At 39.9% G+C, this 24,589-nt stretch overlaps 1 protein-coding gene across 1 annotated transcript in view; it reads left to right on the top strand.

Annotated features, from left to right (window-relative positions):
• BTBD9 (BTB domain containing 9) overlaps positions 1-24,589 on the top strand; it is a 416,797-nt gene that overhangs the window by 289,042 nt on the left and 103,166 nt on the right. The window contains exon 8 of the mRNA XM_004267648.3: positions 18,266-18,455. Coding sequence (XP_004267696.1) covers positions 18,266-18,455 — 190 coding nt within the window. The remainder of the gene's footprint in view (positions 1-18,265; positions 18,456-24,589) is intronic.

Below are 24,589 nucleotides of genomic sequence, written 5' to 3'. Positions count from 1 at the left end.
TTGTTCCCCAATTGCAGGTTTTCAAGCTGGAGGTATAATTTTCCTTATGGCACAGTACTGTTAATCTTTAAATGGGTAGGTTGGTAATCTGCCTTTCATAAGAAGACATTAGGTGAGTCTCTCCTTACCAGAGCTGATAAAAGCATTGGGTGTACCCAGGGCACAGGAAAAAATGACTAATGGTCACATTAATGAACAAGAGCATGTGGATTTTTGAGCGGGAGGCTTACAGTTGGGAATGCAAGAGAACTATCTTGGAGGTGAAAAGGAGATGCGGTCTTCCTCAGGAAGAGAACAGAGGCATATGTGCTGCAAAGGGAGGTCTGGGCGCCGTTGGCTTTCCCCTCCTTCCCCAGCCCCAGCTCTGATCAGTTAAATGCTGATTTGGCTGCACTGGCTGACCTACAGGCTGAAGATCTCAAACAAGGAGACCCTAACGTGCTTTCTCTTCTTATTTGGTGGAAGGGGACTGGGGCTTTGCTAAACTACCATTTTGTCCCTTAAATTAATACTCAGCGTTCTCGATCCTCTTTTGAAAGGCTCTCATTAGGAAATGTAAAGGGCCAAGCAAGCAAAAGAGGCGCGTATGTTTGCACCCAGCGGGGAAGTCTGGGATAAGATCATTGGCAGTCTTCTTTGAAGAACCCATTTCTCTTTATGTATAAAGTACAACCAGGAAGAGTGAATGAAAAAGAAAGTGGGTAAACGCTTAGGAGAGAGTATAAAATGGCGTAGCCATGACTTCTTTTAGGGTAATGTTGTGCAACTTAGCATCGGAGTCTTGGTGGTTTAAAAAAGTAATAATTAATAATTATTGACTTGTCTAGGGCATCTAGTGTTTAGTTTTAAAAACTAATTTAAGGGCTTCCCTGGTGGCGCAGTGGTTGAGAGTCCACCTGCCGATGCAGGGGACACGGGTTCGTGCCCGGGTCCGGGAAGATCCCACATGCCGCGGAGCAGCTGGGCCCATGAGCCATGGCCGCTGAGCCTGCGCGTCCAGAGCCTGCGCGTCCGGAGCCTGTGCTCCACAACGGGAGAGGCCACAACAGTGAGAGGCCCACGTACCACAAAAAAAAAAAAAAAAAACCCCCCCCGCAAACTAATTTAAACTCATGGCAAGGAAAACCATGGTGAAATGAGATTTCTCCCCGACAGTTCTCCTTGGCAGTGTTATCACAGCCTTTCAAAGATCCAGCTTGCTAAGGGTAGCTTGCTGTCCAGCTTAATGTCATCTCTTCTCCGAACTGGTGCGCTGGCTCCCTCCCCCTCTCTCCCTCTTGAAAGGTTAGCCTTTCTTCAGAATAGTACAGGTTTTTCCAGCGACATCTGTCAACTTGGCAACGAGCACACCCTAAGGAAATTATGAAAATTTGAAGACCATCTAAATACTGTAGGGAACCTTCCCTCTCCCTCTCCCTCTCCCTCTCCCTTTCCCTTTCCCTCTCCCTCTCCCTCTCCCCTCCCCCGGCCCCCATCCTGCTTTCACCCAAGAAGAGTAGAGCACCCATATGGCATTTATCACTGTCCATATCACTGGTAAACTGTAAGCCTATTTGTGTCTGTGATTTTTTTTTAATGCGTTTTGATTTGTTCATTCAATGGTGATAGCTCATGAAACCTCAAAGCGGTGACTATCCTAGAAGGCAGGTTGTGGACAGACCCCTTTGTTTAATGAAAGGAGACCCCCCCCCCAGCCACTGTACTGTTAGCACAAAGAGACTTCTTTGGTCTAATAACTCCCATGATCTTGATCTGATTCAGTAGGTCAGAAATTGCTGTCCCCAGCAAATATCGACCAGAAGGAAGTGCTTTCTTGGTTTTTCTGAAACTGCCAGCTGCATATCACACTAGCAGGTGCTAATAGGTTTTTGCTGGTCAGTAGAATTGTTATTGGTTCTTCCTTTCCCTGCTTCCTATCCTTTTACAATTACAAGGTGACTCATGAGAATAAAAGTCTCACCTCTTGTGTAATACCCAGATTTCTGAAATGCTGGTCCCACGTACCCATACCATGTGGGGAAAGCCTGGCCCTTCATGACTAGGGAAGCACCAAGCCTGGATCTTGTGATTTTTTGAAAATCTCAGGATGCTTTTGTGAACATGATCTAATTTATTCTTTCAATATTCATAAGAAGGCAGAAGGAGGAAGGGATTCTTTTCTTTATGGGTAAAGAAACTGAGTCACGGGGTGGTTAAATGGCCTTCTCGAGATTGCCTAGGGCATGGTTTGCAGAACTGAGGTGAGATCCTCAGGTACCTGCTTTCCAGTCCGTTGCCTTGGTCCAGTGGATGTTCGAGCTGAAGGCAGGCAGAGGGTAGCAAACGTTTTTCCTCTCAGAATTAAAGTATAGAGACATGATGCAAAGAGAGCTAGAACTCAGAAATAAGATACTTCCTAACTGACAGGTCCCAGAATATTCATAATAAACTTCTGTTTAAAAATACTCACACCCATTTTTCATTTCCCAAAGCACTAAGTGTAAACCATTAGAAGAATAATTAATTGAGAGTAGTAGCGAAAGGTGCTTTTTAAACTGCCTTTTATGGTATTTTAGACAAGACTCATTTCATCATACACTGTAAGCCTACTGGAAAACATAGCATGATTCTGTTTCTTCAATCTAGATTAACTTTGGCCTCCAGAGGTAGTGTAAATCGTACTTTTTCCTGAGTTTTTTTTTTTCTCATAACTACTTTACTTAGGGAGTATGAGTAAAGTTGTTCCAGGGAACTTACAAGACTTTGATTGTCAGTCTTTGAAGCTAGGTAGACAGATTTCCCCAGGGACCCCAAGTTTGCCTGTTAGGGAGCAAAACCTCAGTCTCACCCAGGGGATTGCTCAACTTCCCCACAGCCCTGGGCTGGCCCCTCAGGCTAAAACTGGGAGAGCCCAGGGAGGTAAGTTTTCCCTCAGGCATCCTGTGGGATTTGATTACAGAGTCTCAATTCTGAAAGCTCAATATTCAGAAGTTAAGACTCACCTTTACCTGTATGTTTCTTCTGAATTCCAGTCTTGCTCCCTTGAGATTCTCAGAGATTCTTTCCTTCTCACACAGTTCAATCCAGGATACTTTGTGGGAACTAAAACATGTGAGAATTTGGTGTCATCTCCCACCTTTTTCTCTCTGCCTCCAAAATCTGTGGCAGGCAGTTTCTGCCAAAGTGGAACTGTAGGAGCATACTTGCCACAGATCTGATTGGGACATTTTCTGTAAAATGTACAGGATTCCACTTAATGTTTGATTGCCTCACTGCTGATAACTATTGTTAGTAAAATCTCAAATTTTATATTTATTGATACATTTTAAAGGACCGTCATTCAAGATCATAAGACTCAAGTTATCCATTATCTCAGAATCATTCTGACTTAAAGTTTGAACCAGATACATCCGCCAGCTTAAAATGACAAAAATTTTAAAAAGAGAGAGAGAGAGAGAAGAGCTACTACTTTGTTAAAGGGATGGTTTAAAAAAAACACACAAACATTTCTGTGCAAACCACTGCTTCTTTTGTGGACCTTTTAAAAAACTCTTGTACATCTTTGTTCTATGCTTAACACGAATGAGAAATATTCCCCCAAGGCTGTGGTGACATCTCTGATCTTGAGTTACAAAATTGTTGTGGCCTGAGAAGACCTTTCAACCACTAGTGTGGAACAAAAATAACTCTGTTGATATCAACATCTTTTAGGACATAAGGAAAAATAAATCCATGTAAAACTCTTATACTACTCATAGAAAAAGATGCCCTTTACATTATAACTTATAAATTTTTTGGAGAAAGGGTTTCCTAAACTTGCAAAACCAATTTCAGTGACTTTTTGTATGTTAGGTATTTTTCCCCATATCAGCTTAAATAACTTGTCGTGATGTAGGGGGCAGATGTAGAGTCTTTCTCTGACAGATTTTGTCCAGAGTAAAGGAAAAAAGTCACCCCAATGAGATATTGCCTATTAGTTCAAACACAGAGTTAGCTGTTTGGGCTATCTTTTTTCTTACATCTGGAAATTCCTTTGTCCTAAATTTAAAGGCCTCACCTGCAGAGTGAATCCCCCTTTGATTCGCTGCAGTGCTTACCGCTGTTAAACATCTGATGCTTGATTCTTTAAGGTCTTTTTGAATGGAAGATTTTCACAGCTAAAACCCCCAGCGTCAATGCTGGAGTTTGAAAACTACAGATAAGAGAGTAAACCTCTTAAGCAGTTAGTTCTGGAAGGTGCTTTGTGAATTCACTAATCCTGGTGAACATGCCTACTTGGCATCCACTGACCCCACCCCACCTCACCTTTGCCCCTGGGAATAACCACCTCTGATTTCTCACCTCCGTCTTCTATAAACTGCCATGTTCTCTGAAACATGTTTGGAGCTATAACTTTCTAAAGTTATAAAGTTTGCATACTTTGGGAGAAGGGAAAGCCACATTTAAAGTTTGGAAAAGTGTTACCTCTTCCTGTCACTGGCTAAATAGAACCCAGCATGATTGTCAACGTCCTTATAATCTCAAGATAGGGTGTGTGATTTGGGCAACGTTGGTGATGTTTAGAATTGGAGCTATAACAGGAATGATGAGAACACAGATTATACTGACTGAAACAGACAAGAATGAAAACAAAGAAAAAAGGAAAAGAGGCTCAGAGGAATGGGTCGCCAGCATTGAAAAGGCAAGGTCTGGTTTCTTCCCATGGGCTTCCCCTGCAGATATGGAGAGATGGTCATGACTGAATCCTTTGGAATTGTGTTAGGAAGCAGCCTTTCCACGGTGCTGGGAACCGGGGCATATTTTGGAAAGGAAAAGTTTAAAGGGTTTTCTTCAGCAATGTAATGTGATATACTATATGATTGAAAAGTGATTTCTTTTTAATTGAAATATAGTTGATTTACAATGTTGTGTTAATTTCTGCTGTACAGCAAAGTGATTCAGTTATATGTATATACATTCTTTTTGTTTGTTTGTTTGTTTTGCGGTACGCGGGCCCCTCACTGTTGCGGCCTCTCCTGTTGCGGAGCACAGGCTCCAGACACACAGGCCCAGCGGCCATGGCTCTGTCACAGGCCCAGCCGCTCCGCGACATGTGGGATCTTCCTGGACCAGGGCACGAACCCATGTCCCCTGCATCGAAAGGCAGACTCTCAACCACTGCGCCACCAGGGAAGCCCTATACATTCTTTTTTAAATATTCTTTTCCATTATGGTTTATCACAGAATATTTAATATATTTATTTCCCTGTGTTATGTAGTAGGGCCTTGTTGTTTATCCATTCTATATATAATAGTTTGCATCTGCTAACTCCAAACTCCCACTCCATCCCTCTTCCACCCTCTCTCCCCCTTGGCAACCACAAGTCTCTTCTCTATGTCTGTGAGTCTGTTTCTGTTTCATAAAAGTTCAACTCTGTCATATTTTATATTCCATATATAAGTGATATCATATGGTATTTGTCTTTCTCTTTCTGACTTACTTCACTTAGTATGATAATCTCTAGTTCCATCCATGTTGCCATAAATGACATTATTTCATTCTTTTTTATGGCTGAGTAGTATTCCATTGTATATATATACATCTTCTTTACGCATTCATCTGTCAATGGACATTTAGGTTGTTTCCATGGCTTGGCTATTGTAAATAGTGCTGCTATGAACATAGGGGTGCATGTATCTTTTTAAATTATATTTTTGTCCGGATATATGCCCAAGAGTGAGATTGCTGGATCATATGGCAGCTCTATTTTTAGTCTTTTGAGGAGCCTGCATACTGTTTTCCATAGTGGCTGCACCAAGGAAATTGATTTTTTTTTTTAACCTGATAGATAAAACCAGGAATGAATGTAACTTAGTGCCAGTGTTGCAGAATACATTTTTGTAGCTTTTTGATAGTTTCCAAGAAAAATGGGCTTGTGCTCTAATTAGCTATTGTTCATTTACAGCTGTTCAGACATAACAGCTGTGAGTATTTTTCCCTTTAGAGTAAGTTGACAGAAGGTTGGATTGCAGTTGGGTTGGAAGCTTGCCTGGTCAGCAACAAGTTCCTATGTAGGCCTGTGGATAGGCCCTTAGGGTAAGTCCCCCTTTAAAAAAATAGTGTAGGTCTGTAGGGGAATATCTAGATGTGACCTTAAGCTGATAGTCCTAGTTGTCTTTTTGAAGGAAATATTTTGTAACTGAAAATCTTGGCAACAGAGAAGAATCTCCCTGAGACTGTTAAGTACTTGATGGCTGCGTGAACCACTGTGCTATTAGAAAACAATTTGCAATGAAAACAGCTAGGGAAACATTGCATGAAGCCCAACACAAGCACTATTTGTTTGTTTGTTTGTTTTTTTACTTGCTCACTTGTTTATTTCTTTTTTTTTAAACATCTTTATGGGAGTATAATTACTTTACATTGTTGTGTTAGTTTCTGCTGTATCAAGCACTGTTTTTGAAGATGACAATCCTCTGTTAAGGGCTAAGTGCTATTTCACTTCTAAAAACTGTTTCAAATGGGTTTTTCCCCCTATCTCTCAAAGGTGATCTCTGGAGACAGTTAAATAACATGTCAGTCTTATCTTTAAATATAGCTGGTACAGGTGGCCCTCAGGTCATGTCCTAGTGAAGTAATACTGCCTTTTAAAAAATTTATTACTCCTAAATTAAATTTACAGGCAGGCTGTTGGCCACCCTGGTGCTGTGTAAGAACAGAGGACAGTACAATTGTTTTCAGATCACTTTTTCTGCAGTTCCCCACAGTGTGAGTCATCCCAATATTCATACACTTGCAGAATGTATACACTTTGTTAACATGCAATTTTTGCATTCAGAAGCAGCAAATTAAATTTGTCTGAGCAGAATTGCTATGTGCACAGAGGGGGAAAAGTAATTTCTGCCCAGGCACTTCCCCTTTGCTCCTAGCACAGGCTATTGTAATAGGTATGTAGCTGAAGGATGGCAAAGGAAAACCAGAAAGAGACAGATGCGAGATGCTGGGCTTTGGCAATATGGTTTTGTAAACAAAGTGACACAAATTGGGGCAGAAATTCCAGTGGGACAAGGGAGGAAACTGGAAGACTGGAAATACAGCACAAAGCTGAGCTCCATCCAGATGGTGTTTTTAATAAATTTATCAGACACATATGAAAGACGGTAATGAACATTCAAATGGGGCGTGGCCCGGCCTCTATGGGAAGAAAAACAGTATGGCACCTTCTGTGCGTTGCAGTCAGTTAGAATCACTCTCTAATTTTTCCCAGGAAAAAAGACCACAGGATTTATTCAAACCATTGAGTAATTATTATGCAGTCCAACTAGGCAGGCTGAGGTTTGTGTTTCTAGGAAGAAGAATTAATAACAGAATTTTTTCCTGCTGAAATGAAGGAAGTGGTCTATATTAGTAAACCCAGTGGTGACATTTAGGACAGACCTCTTCTCTGAGAACTCTTATAGTATGACTATAACCAGATAGCAATACTGTCAGGCATAAAAAAGCTTCTACAGTCTTTACAAGTCATGTTATTATATACATTCCTCCTCTCCTCCTGTTCTCCCTCCTGTTCTCCCCCAAATATTTCCCTATCAGAAAATATTTCAGTCTACCATGAGTGACCAACCTTTCTGTATGTGGGACAAAGTTTTAGGGGAAGAGAAGTTGAGAGAGCTGAGGGTATATGTAGTGCTTATAAAGCAGCTCTTCTGCAGTGGGCATAATTGTTTTCTTTTTAATGTTTAGGTCAAGACCCAGAGATTGATCATACTTCACTTTTCGAAGAAAACTTTCCCTTAGAAAGCAGTTTTTTCTGCTTTATTCAGTAACTTTTAGATTTTCTAGCTTTTGGTAAGGAGCTATGTTAAGTGCCACACCTATATACGCATGCTTTTCCAGCTCTGATTCATTCTTTCAGCAAATATTTATTTAATAACTGCTATATGCTAGGCACTGTTTCTTATCAGTTGGGAATACAGCAGTGAAAAAAAGAAACAAAAGTTCCTGCCCTTATGAAACTCACATGCTAAATCTCCAATTGTCAAGTTAGATCAGATTGAAATACTGGTTTGGATATTAAGAATTGGCCCCGTGCTGGAATTATGGTCTCACCTTCGTCATTTACAGAAAGTCTTTATCCACAGGGTTTGTGCCCAGGTCCCTGTCCTTCTCTTCTTTCCACCCGTTGGCATCATTTGGTCGTTATATTGTTAATTTGACTCATTGTTTAAAACATAGGAATGAGAATTAAGAAAAGTGCTGATCTGATTTTCTACCTTATGGAATAAGTACAGTTGCTTATCAAGTTGCTAGTAGAGTTCTAGCAAAAGCAATTACTTGAAAGGAAATTTGGGAGTTGGTGTAGATTTCACTAATACAGTCTATCTCTGTGTATTATATGTGTCTATGTTCATCTGTGTTGGGCACCCTTTGTAGATCCAGACTTTGACTGAAAAACATTAATGAACGATGATGTCAAGATCAAAGTGGAAACCATGGAATACTATTCTCCAGCACATAGATATAGGATTTTTTGTTAAGAAGGCACTGTTTTTGTTTTTGTTTTTGAAATGTTCTTTTTTTTAAAATCCCGACCAGGGATTGAACCAAGACCCACAGCAGTGAAAGTGTGGAGTCCTGACCACTGGACCGCCAGGGAAGTCCCAAGAAGGCAAAGTTCTTTAATGTAGCATATGTTAGACTACCTTAAGATTCCAGAGGGTCAGAGGGTGATATTACTAGGGCAGTTTTGCTTAGAGAAAATGTTGGAGACTGAAAGAATCTTCTTTAATAAATATTTCTAAATATGTCTTTAGAAAAGGAATTCTGAGTGCTTATCCCAGGCTTTTTTCCCAAAGAGCTTTAAACCGTATCACTAATGATTTTATGATCGTCTCTGATGCTGCTGCATTAATTGACTAGTTAAAATCAGATCATCTAGGGATAAAATTGTGAAGCAGTAAGGTAGCTTAGGAGGAAATTGATAAACTCAGGGAGAGTCAAGAAGGACAACCGTCAAGACCTAGTGGATACTACAGAGCACATCAGCATTGTAAAGAATCCTAAAAGGTTTATCCTTTCAAACCCTCTGAAATTACTTGCCATATTTCTGGTTTTCATAAAAACAGTATTAACATTTGTGGAATTTAAAAAATAACCAATATTCCATTTGTGGAAAAGAACATAAAGAACATATATGTAAAGTTTGGAGAGCAGGAACACTCACATGCTCACCACCCATCTTGAGAAATAGAACACTACCAAATCTTTTTTTTTTCATCTTTATTGGAGTATAATTGCTTTACAATGGTGTGTTAGTTTCTGCTTTATAACAAAGTGAATCAGTTATACATATACATATGTTCCCATATCACTACCAAGTCTTTAAAGCCCTTTGTGTGTTCCCCCCACAGCACATCCCTGCTATCTTCCTATCCGGAGGTCACCATTCATCTGAATTTGTGTTTACTACTCCCTAGCTCTCCTTTCTAATCTCACCACATAGGTGAGATTCACTAGGTGTCTATCACTGAACAATAGAAGTGGAATTGTATGCTTTGTATTTTTCTGACTTATTCTTCTTAACCAACTTTCTTTGTAAGATTGACCCTTGCTAATACACATAGCTTCAGTTCACTTATTTTCAATACTGGGTAGTTTTTGTTTGACAGTGAAATTTTAAAACTCAGTGGACAGGTTAAACAGTAGATGAGACACACCTGGAGAGAAGCAGTGAACACAAACAGTAATTTAAAGAAATTACCCAGAATGCTTCAAAAAGAGGTAAAGAGGAAAAAAATGAAAGGAAGGTTAAGAAGTAGAGAGGATAGAATGAGAAGTTCCAACAGAAGTCTAATGGGAATTCTAGAAGAAAAAAAAAAACAGAAAATGAGGGAGAATCAATACTCACAGAAATAATGGTTAAAATGTTCCAGACTTGATAAAAGCCATAAGTGCTTATATTCAGTCCTGAGCAGGATAAATTTAGTCTGCATCTAGGTACAACATAGTAAAATTGCAAAACACTAAAACCAAAAAGAAATCCTTAAAATTAACTGTGGAGAAAAAAACAAATTGCAGCAGTTAGAGGGATAGCAGACATAACAGTAGAAGCTAGAAGACTATGGAATAATATCTTAAAAGTGCTGAGGAAAAACAGCTTTTCACTTAGAGTTCTATACCCAATTAAACTATTTTTCAAGAGTGGTGGCAAAATATACTTTTAAGTAAAGACTTTGCTGAATGGATGTGTCTTAGAAGGAAGTTGAACCAAGAAGAAAGGAGGATATAAAAAAAGTAAAGGTGAATAAATTGGTGAATGTGAATAAATAAGTTTTGGCTGTATGAGATAATAATAATGATGACTGATTTTGAGAGTCTAAAACAAGGTAGAAGTAAAATGTTAGGTAAGAATAACAAGCCAAGAGGCAAGATGATTTGTATGAAAAAGTGTTAAGATCTTTTATATTGTTCAGGAGAAGGGAATATGTGATTTTTAATTTTAGGCATTGTTAAGTCTGGTATGCATATATAGAATTTAGTAAAAGAATAGAAATAGAACATATAACTTCCCAATCAAATCAGTAGGGATAGCTGGTGGGGAAAATAAAGGAAATTCAATCCGTTAGAAAATAGGAACAGAGTAGACAGAGAGGTGGGGGAAGCAGCAGAGAAAAAAAAAACTTGTAAGTAGAAATAAAAGTGAGTTAATGGGACTTCCCTGGTGGCGCAGTGGTTGGGAGTCAGCCTGCCAATGCAGGGGACCCAGGTTCGAGCCCTGGTCCGGGAGGATCCCGCGTGCTGTGGAGCAACTGGGCCCATGCGCCACAGCTGCCTGGCCTGCTCTCTGGGGCCCGCAAGCCACAACTACTGAGCCTGGGCACCACAACTGCTGAGGTCCATGCACCTGAAGCCCATGCTCTGCAGAAGGAGAGGCCACTGCAGTGGAAGGCCCGCACACCACCATGAGGAGTGGCCCCCTATCGCAGTCTCTGGAGGGGACCTGTGTGCAGCAACAAAGACTCAACACAGCCTAAAATAAATAATTTTTTTTTCAAAAAGTGAATTAGTATACATCAGTAATAACAATTAATATAAGTCATGTAAATCTGCCAGTTAAAAGACAAAGGACACTGAATTTTTCAAAAATCTAGTTATATGTTATCACAAGAGACCAGAAAAATAGAAGAGTGATGCTAAGGAAACAGTAGCCAAAATAAAGGCACTATATTTATTTGACATCAGAACATGTAGATTTTAGGGCAAAGGATTATTAGAGATAAAAAATTACACTACATAATGATGAAAGGTTCAATCTACCAGTTAGATATAATTCTAAAATACACGAAATGATGTGTTCTCAAAATACATAAAGCAAAAATTGACAGAATTACAAGGAGAAATTGACAGATCTACAGTCATAGTGGGAAATTTAAACAAACCTCTCCCATTAATTAATAAACATGTAAGTGATTTGAACAGCTCAGTAAGTTTGATATAGTAGATATATATAGAACCATACACCTCCCAAATTAGAGAATACACATTCTCTTCAGGCACATGTAAAATATTTATAAGAACCATGAACTAGACCACAGAAAAGCAAATCTCATCAAATTCTACAAAGTCAGTATCATACAGACCACACCTTTTTATCCACATTACAGTGTAATTAAAAATCAGTATCAAAAACTTGAAAAGTTAAAAAACATTCTTATGAATAATTTGTGAAGCAAACAAAAATCTTAATGGAAATTAGAAAAAACTTAGATGCAATCAACTTTTAAAACACTTTATGTCAGAAAACCCAGATGGAGGAACATTCTACACCACAGTTGACTCTAATACTCTTCAAAACACTGTATATTAAAACTTAAGGGTAAAGATAAAGCAGGACTTAGAGGTAAAATATTAGCTTTAAATGCATTTATTAGAAAAAAAGAAAAGTTAATGTTTTGCTCATTTGCTTCAGATATTTAGAAAAAAATAGAATAAATCCAAAGGTATATAAAGAAGAAATAATAAAAAGAGCAGATTTAGTGAAGTAGGAAATAAAGAAAATAATCAGCAAAATTGAAAATTGTTTTTTTGAAAACACTAATGTAGTAGACAAACATGTATAGGACTGACAAAAAAAGAAAGAAAAGGTACAAATAAAAATATTTGGGGGCTTCCCTGGTGGCGCAGTGGTTGAGAGTCCGCCTGCCGATGCAGGGGATATGGGTTCGTGCCCCAGTCCAGGAAGATCCCACATGCTGCGGAGTGGCTGGGCCCGTGAGCCATGGCCGCTGAGCCTGCGTGTCCGGAGCCTGTGCTCCACAACAGGAGAGGCCACAACAGTGACGGGCCCGCATACCACACACAAAAAAATTATACATATATATATATATATATATATATATATATTTGGAATGATAATGAGAACATACTGTGAAAATTTTTATGCTAGTATATTAGGATTTTTTTTTTGTCCCACATCAAGGCTTACTGCTTTCTTTTTCTTTTTCATTTTCTTTTTTAACATCTTTATTGGAGTATAATTGCTTTACAATGGTATGTTAGTTTCTGCTTTACAACAAAGTGAATCAGCTATACATATACATATATCCCCATATCTCCTCCCACTTGAGTCTCCCTCCCACCCTCCTTATCCCACCCCTCTAGGTGGTCACAAAGCACTGAGCTGAACTCCCTGTGCTATGCAGCTGCTTCCCACGAGCTATCTGTTTTACTTTTGGTAGTATATATAAGTCCATGCCACTCTATCACTTCGTCCCAGCTTACCCTTCCCTCTCCCCGTGTCCTCAGGTACATTCTCTACGTCTGCGTCTTTATTCCTGTCCTGCCCCTAGGTTCTTCAGAACAATTTTTTTTTTTTTTTAGATTCCATATATATGTGTTAGCATACGGTATTTGTTTTTCTCTTTCTGACTTACTTCACTCTGTATGACAGACTCTAGGTCCATCCACCTCACTACAAATAACTCAATTTCGTTTCTTTTTAAGGCTGAGTAATATTCCATTGTATATATGTGCCACATCTTCTTTATCCATTCATCTGTTGATGGACACTTAGGTTGCTTCCATGTCCTGGTTATTGTAAAAAGAGCTGCAGTGAACACTGTGATACATGACTCTTTTTGAATTATGGTTTTCTCAGGGTATATGCTCAGTAGTGGGATTGCCGGGTCGTATGGTAGTTCTATTTTTAGTTTTGTAAGGAACCTCCATACTGTTCTCTATAGTGGCTGTATCAATTTATATTCTCACCAACAGTGCAAGAGGGTTCCCTTTTCTCCACACCCTCTCCAGCATTTATTGTTTGTAGATTTTTTGATGATGGCCATTCTGACTGGTGTGAGGTGATACCTCATTGTAGTTTTGATTTGCATTTCTCTAATGATTAGTGATGTTGAGCATCCTTTCATGTGTTTGTTGGCAATCTGTATATCTTCTTTGGAGAAATGTCTATTTAGGTCTTCTGCCCATTTTTGGGTTGAGTTGTTTGTTTTTTTGATATTGAGCTGCATGAGCTGCTTGTAAATTTTGGAGATTAATCCTTTGTCAGTTGCTTCATTTGCAAATATTTTCTCCCATTCTGAGGGTTGTCTTTTCATCTTGTTTATGTTTTCCTTTGCTGTGCAAAAGGTTTTAAGTTCCATTAGGTCCCATTTGTTTATTTTTGTTTTTATTTCCATTTCTCTAGGAGGTGGGTCAAAAAGGATCTTACTGTGATTTATGGCATAGAGTGTTCTCCCTATGTTTTCCTCTAAGTGTTTGATAGTGTCTGGCCTTACATTAGGTCTTTAATCCATTTTGAGTTTATTTTTGTGTATGCTGTTAGAGAGCATTCTAATTTCTTTCTTTTACATGTAAATGTCCAGTTTTCCCAGCACCACTTACTGAAGAGGCTGTCTTTTCTCCATTGTATATTCTTGCCTCCTTTATCAAAAATAAGGAGACGGGGCTTCCCTGGTGGCGCAGTGGTTGGGAGACTGCCTGCCGATGCAGGGGACGCGGGTTCGTGCCCTGGTCTGGGAGGGTCCCACATGCCGCGGAGCGGCTGAGCCCGTGGGCCATGGCCGCTGGGCCTGCGCGACCGGAGCCTGTGCTCCGCAGCGGGAGAGGCCGCAGCGGTGGGAGGCCCGCGTACCACAAAAAAAATAAAAATAAAAAAAACAAGGAGATGATATGTCCGTGGGTTTATCTCTGGGCTTTCTATTCTTCCATTGATCTGTATTTCTATTTTTGTGCCAGTACTGTACTGTCTTGATTACTGTAGCTTTGTAGTATAGTCTGAAGTCTGGGAGCCTGATTCCTCCAGCTCCACTTTTCTTTCTCAAAATTGCTTTGGCTATTCGGGGTCTTTTGTGTTTCTATACAAATTGTGCAATTTTTTGTTCTAGTTCTGTGAAAAATGCCATTGGTAGTTTGATAGGGATCTCCTTGAATCCGTAGATTGCTTTGGGTAGTATAGTCATTTTCACAATGTTGATTCTTCCAATCCAAGAACATGGTATATCTCTCCATCTGTTGGTATCATCTTTAATTTCTTTCATCAGTGTCTTATAATTTTCTGCATATGGGTCTTTTGTCTCCTCAGGTAAGTTTATTCCTAGGTATTTTATTCTTTTTGTTGCAGTGGTAAATGGGAGTGTTTCCTTAATTTCCCTTTCAGATTTTTCATCATTAGTGTATAGGAATGCAAGAGATTTCTGTGCATTAATTTTATATACTGCTACTTTACTAGATTCATTGATTAGCTCTAGTAGTTTTCTGGGTAGAGTCTTTAGGATTCTCTATGTATAGTATCATGTCATCTGCAGACAGTGACAGCTTTACTTCTTCTTTTCCGATTTGGATTCTTTTTATTTCTTTTTCTTCTCTGATTGCTGTGTCTAAAACTTCCAAAACTATGTTGAATAATAGTGGGAGAGTGGGCAACTTTGTCTTGTTCCTGTTCTTAGTGGAAATGGTTTCAGTTTTTCACCATTGAGGACAGTGTTGGCTGTGAATTTGTTGTATATGGCCTTTATTATGTTGAGGTAAGTTCCCTCTATGCCTATTTGCTGGAGGCTTTTTATCATAAATGGGTGTTGAATTTTGTCAAAAGCTTTTTCTGCATCTATTGAGATGATCATATGGTTTTTCTCCTTCAATTTGTTAATATGGTGTATCACATTGATTGATTTGCGTATATTGAAGAATCCTATGCTAGTATATTTGAAAACTTAAACAAAACACAAAATTCTCCTGAAAGGGCCAGGAATTTCTAAGGTAATTTTGAAGAAAAACAGAGAAGAAGGCGAAGGAGAGGGAAGACAGGTGTTCAGTTTGTCAAATTTTATGATGCTGTAAAATTATAGTAATTAAAACAGTATGGTAAAGGCACAAGGCTAGGCAAATTAAGGAAAGAGTACAGATCTTAAAAAGAGATTTAGATACGTATGAAAACTTTATACATGACTAAAGTAACATAAATTAGTGGAGGAAAGCAATGAACTGTTCATTAAATGGTGCTGGGGAAATTAGCTAACCTTATGAATAAAAGGTGAAAGTAGATCTGTATTTAATAGCATACCAAAAATAAATCCTAAATAGATTAAAGAACGAAACGTGAAAAGCAAAATTTGAGAACTTTTAGAAGAAAATATAGGGAGATATCTTTATAAATTTGGGGTTGGAAAGAATTTATATACAAGAAAGGGAAAACACAAATCATATAGGTAAAGATTAAATATTTTAACTCAACATTAACCAAGAAAGGACTGACATCCTGCCAATGAGGTAACTCATAGCCACAAGTATAATTCCACTTCCGTGTGTGTGTGTGTGTGTGTGTGTGTGTGTGTGTAAATATATACATATATATGTCTTACATATTCCTTGAAGAAACTCTTACCTATGTACACAAGAAGACACATTTGTAATCACAAAGAAAACAATGGTAACAATCTAAATGTCCCTTTGGTATATTTATACATTGAAATATTTTACATACTTTACACAAATGAACTAGATTTATCTGGCTATTGAACGTTCCTTCATCCTGGTTTAATGTTTATTGTAGACGTTAATATTGTTGACCATATATTCCCCTTCTTCTCCTGGGCACACAACAAGTTAGCCCTCTCCTAACCCCTTTGAAGTTAGGTAAGGCCCTGTGACTTGCCTTAGTGAACAAAATGTGAGCAAAGTGATGTGTGTTGCTTTGGGGGAGGAGTTTTAAGAGCCAGTGCCCAGTTCACTCCCTTCTCACTGCCGCTGTGATTGAAGAAGCACATATCAGTCAATACAAAGCTTCCGTCACTAGGTTCCCTGCATGATGCAATGCTCAGTCACCTTGCTGATCATCGTTGAACGCATAGTGTGGGTGAAAAATAAATGTGTGCTATTTAAGCACCTGGGAGAATGGAGGCTGTCTCTTACTGCAGCTTAAGCTACCTACAGTGTGATTTTATGTCTCAGCTCAGTTTATTGTGTATCTTGTGCCACTTCCTTTAGTTCTCTCTTCCAAATCACAGAACACTTCCCCTTTTCCATGAGATGGAGGTACCATGACTTAGCCTCTAAATATAGTCCTTTATCTCTTCTCCTTTCAAAGTCAGAGGGGGGCTTTTCTGTAAGCCCCTTCTCTGCCAGTACACGGCTCTCACAGGTTACTTTACCAGAGATTCTGCTTATTGCTTTAGAGTTAAGCTTCATAGTCAAGGGATTCATGGCCAGAAAATCCAGTCTCTCTCCCTTCCTCCTTCCCTTCCTCTCTTCTTTATCTGTGGATGGCTGTCCTTATCTACAGAGAGCAAAGCAAGCAGTGAAGGTATATGAGATGAGGGAGCAAAGCAAGTAGTGAAGGTAGATGAGGGCTCGAGTACAGGCATGCCCACCTTTGAAAAGTTAATGCATTGCTTAGAAGATACATGGAAGATTATTTACTCCACATCATTATAAAGTTAGAAATGTTTTGGCATGATAGTAGTACTGCTCACCCTCTCTCTTTGCATAGAGTATAATATTATACTGAAAAGTATAGTATATATCTGATAAGAAATTGTCCTTTTTTCAAGACATTTTAAAATTTTGTAAAGTAAGCTACACATCTTGCATGTAAGTAGCTAAGGTTAATTGTAGATTTAGGTTAAATAATTTAAATTTCTGAAGAAAATCGCAGCACTAGTAAATGCACAAAAAAGGTCCCAGTGGACTTAAAAGGCTCTCACCTTTTATCATTCTCTTCTCAGTGTTTAGAGAATCTACATCATTTTTGGACAGCTGTATCATTTTGTGGATACCCTAGACTTTTGTAAATGAACAGGTGGATGTGGACTTGAAGTATATAGAGAGACACAGAATCAAAACAGAGCTGGTGTTTCAGAATGCAGCAGTTCATGAACAAAGAGATGAGCGTATGTGTTGAATTGCTCAGAATAGCAAACAGACAAAAAAGGGAAATGAATCATGGCCGAGGGCAACTGTATATTCTGCAAAGGGATTGGTACCAGGTGCTGGATTGTTTTCCTGCTTTATGAATTCTAAAATACTGAATCTATATATGTCATGCTTCTTTAAACAAACGTACTACATTTATTAAGTGTAATAAATATGTACAGTTTAGAGAATACTAATAAAACAAGTGCCTATGTACCTATCGCCTCACGAGAATAGAAGAAAACCAGTAGTTTTGAAGCCCCTCCAGGATTTCATCTTGGAAATGAAATCAATTAATGTTTGGACACATTGGTAGGTGTCCCTCCAAGATTTCATCTCCCTCTTTCTCATACAAATGATCATGAATTTTGTGTAATAATTCCCTGGATTTCCTTTTTAGTTTTACATTTATATATGTATCCCTAAACAAATTATACTTTTAGTTTTGCCTTTTTAAAAAGCTTTGTATAAATGAACTCATGCACTGTGTTTTTCTGTGCCTTGCTTTTCTCACTCAACGTTGTTTTCTGATTAATCAATTTGGATATAGCTATAGTTAATTAATCTCAACTACTGTGTGGTTTCCCACTGTAGTAATATTTCACAATGTACTTATCCGTTCTATATTTTATGGGGTATCATGTTTCTTTGTAATAAAATTCTTTAGGGTTAATTGCTACATGTGGTTTGGTTTGTTCCAGCCTCAGGTTCATCTTTTTTGAAAGCTATTTGGCATGGAAATGTGTTCATATCTTGAGATAATCAAGATGCTCTAATTTCTGTTTTATTATTGATAGTAATTAATTAATTTTGTTCATAGCACACTGGTGGGATATATTTGGCTTCTTTATCTTGATGCTGAATCTTGTGTTGGATTCACAGTTCCCATGGAGAACGTTGCAACAATTGCTGATTGTGCCAGCGTGATTGAAGGAGTCAGTCGGAGCCGAAATGCCTTGCTGAATGGGGACACTAAGAACTATGATTGGGATTCTGGCTATACATGTCATCAGCTAGGAAGTGGTGCAATTGTGGTTCAACTGGCACAGCCATACATGATTGGGTCAATACGGTAAGAAGATTCCCTTTCATTTATTACTTTTAAAATGGAAGACACGTGCAAATTGTGTTTTGGTACATTGACGATCCCAGTAACTTCAGTGAAGATACTCTTCTGTTCTTTGCTCTAAATATTGAGAGGAGGGGATGGAAAAGGAGGGACAAAGATATACAAGGTGCTTGTTTGGATTTTCTGGTGGGGAGATGCACCAAAGTTAGACTTGTGGAGGGACTAGTTTAGATTTGTGGAGGGCGAGGACTAGGGCCTCTCCCTGGATACAGCACAAGTCTCAGTTTGTATTGGTTAGGAACTTACAGGATATCAAAATCATTTTCAACTCGAATAAATGACTTTATATATGAACCAAACAGATCTGAATATGAAACCTGGTTCTAAAAGATCTTTTTAAATCTTCACGTCTGGGTTTTTGGTTGTTTTTGTTTTGTTTTATTTCGCTTTGTTTTAAGAAGGGAACTTTAACCCACTATTGCTTGATTTGTAGGATCATATAATTTTAAAATGTGACACTGGTGACATCTCCCAGAGGATATACTTTAGTTCAAGAGAGTCATCTGGGTCTCAAATAGGCTGCCCTTTTTTTTTTAAGGTTCTAAGAAGGTCTCTGAAAGACTAATGTTGTGTGTGTGTGTATATATATATTTTTTTTAACACAAGATATTTTACATTATATCTTAGCCTGCGAGAGGTAGAGATGTTGGTGAGACATGACTGCCTTCCTGCCATCATGCTGTACCACATTTTCCTTACTGTCTCCTGTTCTCATTTTAAAGTTAGTATGTGTAAAGAAAGAAACAGCACAAAAAATGAGGTAGTGGGATTCTAATAGACAGAGGTTTATTGATGTCTAAGCTAATAACTGCAGAGGTTAATGCTGCTTGTCGGTTCCCTGGGGTACCCTGACAAGTGATGCTGGATTTCTTGGAGAATTCAGACTGTTGGTTTCTTCATTTAAATTGTCAACCTCTTTTCATAAAGGGCCACATACAGGCTGAGTACCACAGGCAGCAAATCACAGATAAAGAAGCCTTGAATTCATACTGCAGGCCAGACAACTCACTTTGTGCTTAGGAAGGGGGAGGACACAAGCCACAATCAGTGTGGACAAGCTAGCAGTATAGATAAACTTCCATCAGATAGCCATCAACGCGCCCTCCTTCCTTCTTCTCAGCTGCATGCATTAACTAAAGTAATCATAAGTCATCTATTTAATAAGTCATTCTAGAATCTTTGTCATAAATGGTGTGAAACTTATCTGAATATTTCCCATTACAATCTTTTTCTCTTTACTTTAAAAATCTGGAAAACAGTTGTCCTTCTCTTGTCTTAGAGTCTGCACAAATTCTTGACGATTACCAATCGTGTCTCTGAGATTGCATCTGCAATTTCTTTCAGAAGGCTTGGTGTGTAACTCATCTGAGCAGGAGACTTGAAATCATTTAAAATGACTAGATACTTTCTTTCACTTCACCTATTTGGGGCTTCAGTTTTCTCTTATGTTTGTTCTGCCATTTCTAATTTGAAAACCAGTCTTCTTGCCAATGAAGATAGAAGCAAACTGGCAGCTTAGCAGCTCTGACCACTCTCTTTTAGTGTTCCCTGTATTCTGTCTGCTTACCTGGCGCCCCACATTCTCCACCCCCCATCCAACAACGGTCCCTGTGCATCTCAAAGCAATATGTCAGAAATGGAATTCCACCATTCTCCCCTTTCCCTGCTCAAGTTGCCTCACTCTGCGATTTCCTCATCTGATTTAGTGGTACTGCTCATCCACCCATCCACTGAGCCAAAAACATGGAAATCTTCCTAAACTCCTTCCTTTCCCTCACCTCCCCCACTGAACCAGTCAGCTGTCAATACCAGCTCCTACATATCTCACAAATCCTTCCTCTCTTCCCCATCCCCACTGCCATCACCATAGTTGCATCTTTGTAGTTTCTCTTCTCTACGTAGCTCTTCCCCACGTGCAACCATCTCCCACATTGTTACCACAAATCTGATGTGGTCATGCCCCTTCTTAAGAGGATTCATGGCTACTATTTGCCTTAAGGAGAAAATTCAGACAATGGCATTAAGAACATGTGACTTGGGCTTCCCTGGTGGTGCAGTGGTTGAGAGTCCGCCTGCCGATGCAGGGGACACGGGTTCGTGCCCCGGTCCAGGAAGATCCCACATGCCGCAGAGCGGCTGGGCCCGTGAGCCATGGCCGCTGAGCCTGCACGTCTGGAGCCTGTGCTCCGCAACGGGAGAGGCCGCAACAGTGAGAGGCCCGCGTGCTGCCAAAAAAAAAAAAGAACATGTGACTTACTTCTGTCCGTACAGCCTTGTCTCCTGCCTCTCCACCACCCCTACACGTACTGTCTCAGCCTATCCAGCTACTTGCAGTTTTGCATGTGTCACCCCTCTCTTACCCCATGCCTTCAACTCTTAGAACATGCTGTTCTCATTACATGTGTGTCTCACTACCTTCTCATCACCCCTTTTTACCTGGCTCTTATAAACCCTTCAAGACTTCACTCCTTTGGGAATGCTTCCCTAACCTTCTATCATCTCCTGGGCTGATTTAGCCATCCCTATTCAATGATTCCGTACATTCTGTATGTAATTCCTCCCAGAGCATTTGTCATGTTTGTATTATAATTGTTTACTTGCTGCCTCCTCCCAGCCTCACCCGATATATGAAGCCTGTGACAACTCAGAATAAGTGTTCCTTGACAGATTGAATGTGCAGATGAGGTAGTCTATCAAGATAGAAGGGGAAATTATAGCGGGTATAGTGGGAGATCTAGAATTTTAGATCGAGCAGGGACCTCATGAGGTCATTGCCAAGGTGACAACTCAGAAAGAGACAAACAAGCTTTTCATGTGGCAAGGCTACCTTGGCCTCTAGCTCTACTCAGTCAGAGATGTTGAATCTGACTCCAGATAAAAGGTGTTACTGGAGCTTAAGAGAGACAAGAGAGAACCGTGCCATTTGGTTTTCTTTAAACGTGGAAAAAGAATGGTTCTCCCCAAACAATTTCTTTTTCCTGACTCAGAGGGGGATGATGAGCATGAGCACAACCAAAGGCAGAATTGTGTATCTCAGCACCGCGTGAAGCCTCCACCTTCCTTAAGCCCAGCTACTGCTTTTGCAGTGAGAAAATCCATGCAATTGAAGCCCCATGAAACTGGCTGAACACTCAGAGAGACACGTCCCTATGAAACTAACATTACGTTGTCAGGAACTGCATTTGCCTCTTCTGTGACATTATCAATAAGAAAGGGAGAGGTATTTCTTAACCACCAATGCCTCTGGGTGATGCTGGATATCTCTGCAGGCCATGGTTAACAGCAGCTGATGTGCCCAGATAGATGTTTATTGATAGGAAACTAGATCAGTGGTGTCTCTTCATGGGGATGGGTAACTGACAAATGACAGGTTGATTAGCCAGTGACATTTGACCCATGGCTTCTATTGCTTGTGATGACTCACTTGCTTTCCTAGTCACTGTATCCAAAGAAGCCCAGATTCCAAATCAACACCTCGAGGGAGAGCATTACAGAGCTGAGTGACTAACACTTTCTCCATCTAAGAGGGAGGAGATCTGGCAGTTCTGGAACCTCTTCCTCTGGGGGCCCGATCACAAGGTATACTGACTATAAAATTTCAGGTTTCTTTGTAGATGGTGAACACAGAGGCAAATGTCTCAAACATGGATTATCTTGATTACTGCATTCTTTATTCCTGAGAGAGGACAGAATTATTGTGTGGATAAGATTTCTTTCGTTTGTCTGTTTTCATCCACATAAACCATTTCTTCCTTTCCTGAGCGTTTCCCCTGTAGCTGGGTAGGCAAGCAGAGCTTCTTTCTTTCTTTTTTTTTTTATTTATGTATTTATTTATTTTCGGCTGTGTTGGGCCTTCGTTGCTGCGCACAGGCTTTCTCTAGTCACGGCGAGCGGGGGCTACTCTTCAGTGCAATGCGTGGGCTTTTCATTGTGGTGGCTTCTCGTTGCAGAGCACGGGCTCTAGGCGCACGGGCTTCAGTAGTTGCGGCACGCGGGCTTAGCTGCTCCAAGGCATGTGGGATCTTCCTGGACCAGGGCTCGAACCCATGTCCCCACCCATGTCCCCTGCATTGGCAGGCGGATTCTTAACCGCTACACCACCAGGGAAGTCCCCAGCTTCTTTCTTGACAGACAATGCCCACAGCTAACCACAGTCAGTGGGAACCTAGTCCTGCTAGTGAGTCTGGTATGGCAAGTACGCTTGTGAATCCTGGAAAGGCTGACCTTGAAACCTGATCTCTGACTGTCTCCTCCTCCCTTCATTTTCTTTCATTCAACATTTTTTGAGCTTTTAACTGTGTGCTAGGCACTATTCTAAACCCTGGGGCTACAGCATTGAATCCAGAAAACAAACATCAGTTTTCTCACAGAACTGACATTCTTGTTGGGGGAGGGGGCGGTGGTGGATAACCAGTAAACAACACTATTTGTAATATGTCAGATATTTCAAAGATGGAGCCATCAGAAGGGAGGACTAGGGGTTGGAGACAGCACAGCTTTAGATTGGGTGTTCAGGAAGGTCTCACTGTGCAGAGCCTGAAGGATGGGAAGAGTAAGCCATTGGGGGACCTGGGGGATGAGCCTCACAGGCAGAGTGCCAAGGCCCCGAGGCAGAGCACGTGAGGCAGGTTGCAGGAGCAGCAAGGAGGCCAGGGTGGCTGGAGTAGAGTGAGGGAGGGGAGGAGAGTAAGAGGCAAGGCGATGGAGGTGACTTGCAGAGGTGACAGCCCTGAGATGTTTTGTTACTGTTTCTATATTCAGTCACCAGCTCCCCAAACCATCCCACCCACCACCACAAACCCATCCCAGTGTTTCATTAGCACCATTAGAGGAGAGTTTTCTTTGCTGAGGAGAGGAGGGGAGGAGCTGGGGAGCCATCGTGCCTTTAGGAGCCGCCTTCTTTGTTCCTGACCAGCCTTTGTCCAGTCAGCTCCCAGGAAAGAGACAGCGGGAGGCGTCCTAGTCCTTGCAGTTTATATGAAACTTTCTCCCCATCTTTGGTGTTTATTTCTCTTTCCCAAGAGCCAGAGCAGGCAGTATAACTTGGAAATAAAGGAGTTTGTCTTTGTTTTGTTGCTAGGTTTACAGGCACAGTGTAACTTGTTCATTTTATTTGAGAGAAAAAGAGAGAAGTTGCCTGGAATGTGCCTTAAAAGTGGGTAACTAGTAGTAATTATATTATTTTCATGCCTTTTTTAAAAACATTAAAATTTAAATAACAGGAAATCTTCAGAGGCCTGACGACATAAAACGACCACATAGTAACTAACCAAATCTACCTAAGTCTTAGTTATAGTCCCTCTGTCGCCTTAGTTTAAGACTTAATTATCTTTCTACTTGCTAATCATGATATCCTTTTAAGTATTTTCAGGTTAGTATGAGAAATCACATATGCTGTGCATTAGGCATGTGTATTACCCAGTCTTTTTCAGCTAGTAAGTGACAGCACTTTGTTGAAACCCTCATTATTAGTCAATTAAATTAACAATTCTTACATTAGCTTGAAAATGATGGTTTTGTAATTGATAATGCAGTACTGTAAGTAAAATACCCGTAATGCTTTAACTAACCTAATTGTGAGTAGGTAGGCTGTTGGAAGATGAAACAGTGCAGGTAGATGCAACTAAATAAACCCATAGTCTCTCTGGGTGTTATGAGGATTAAGGAGTTAATGACACAAAAATATTTTGAGTTCCTCAGTTGGAAAATGTTATATGAATATAATATGTTAGGACAAAATGGATCTAACCCAAAGTATGTTCTTGGTGGGTATCCATAATCTCTTTAGTCTGTCGGGAGGAGGTTTTTACTTTGCAATAGGAAAAAAAACCCAGTTCTACCACTTATAAAAGTTAATCTGGCACAGAATTTCTGAACCACAAATCAGTTTATGCCTTGCAGTTATTAAACATAGATAAAACAAAGCAATAGAAAGTTAATCCTTTTTAAAAAAAAATTAGATATGTCGCTGTGCTCCTTATTCATCCCAGCATATATTTCCTTCTCTTGGAGCTGTTAAGCCCACACCCAGTTCAGCTGCCCTTTCACTATTGTGTGGCTGCAACCATTCTAGATTA

The sequence above is a fragment of the Orcinus orca genome, chromosome 10, assembly GCF_937001465.1.
Source record: "Orcinus orca chromosome 10, mOrcOrc1.1, whole genome shotgun sequence".
NCBI lineage: Eukaryota > Metazoa > Chordata > Mammalia > Artiodactyla > Delphinidae > Orcinus > Orcinus orca.
This window is presented reverse-complemented; position numbering and strand designations above follow the sequence as displayed.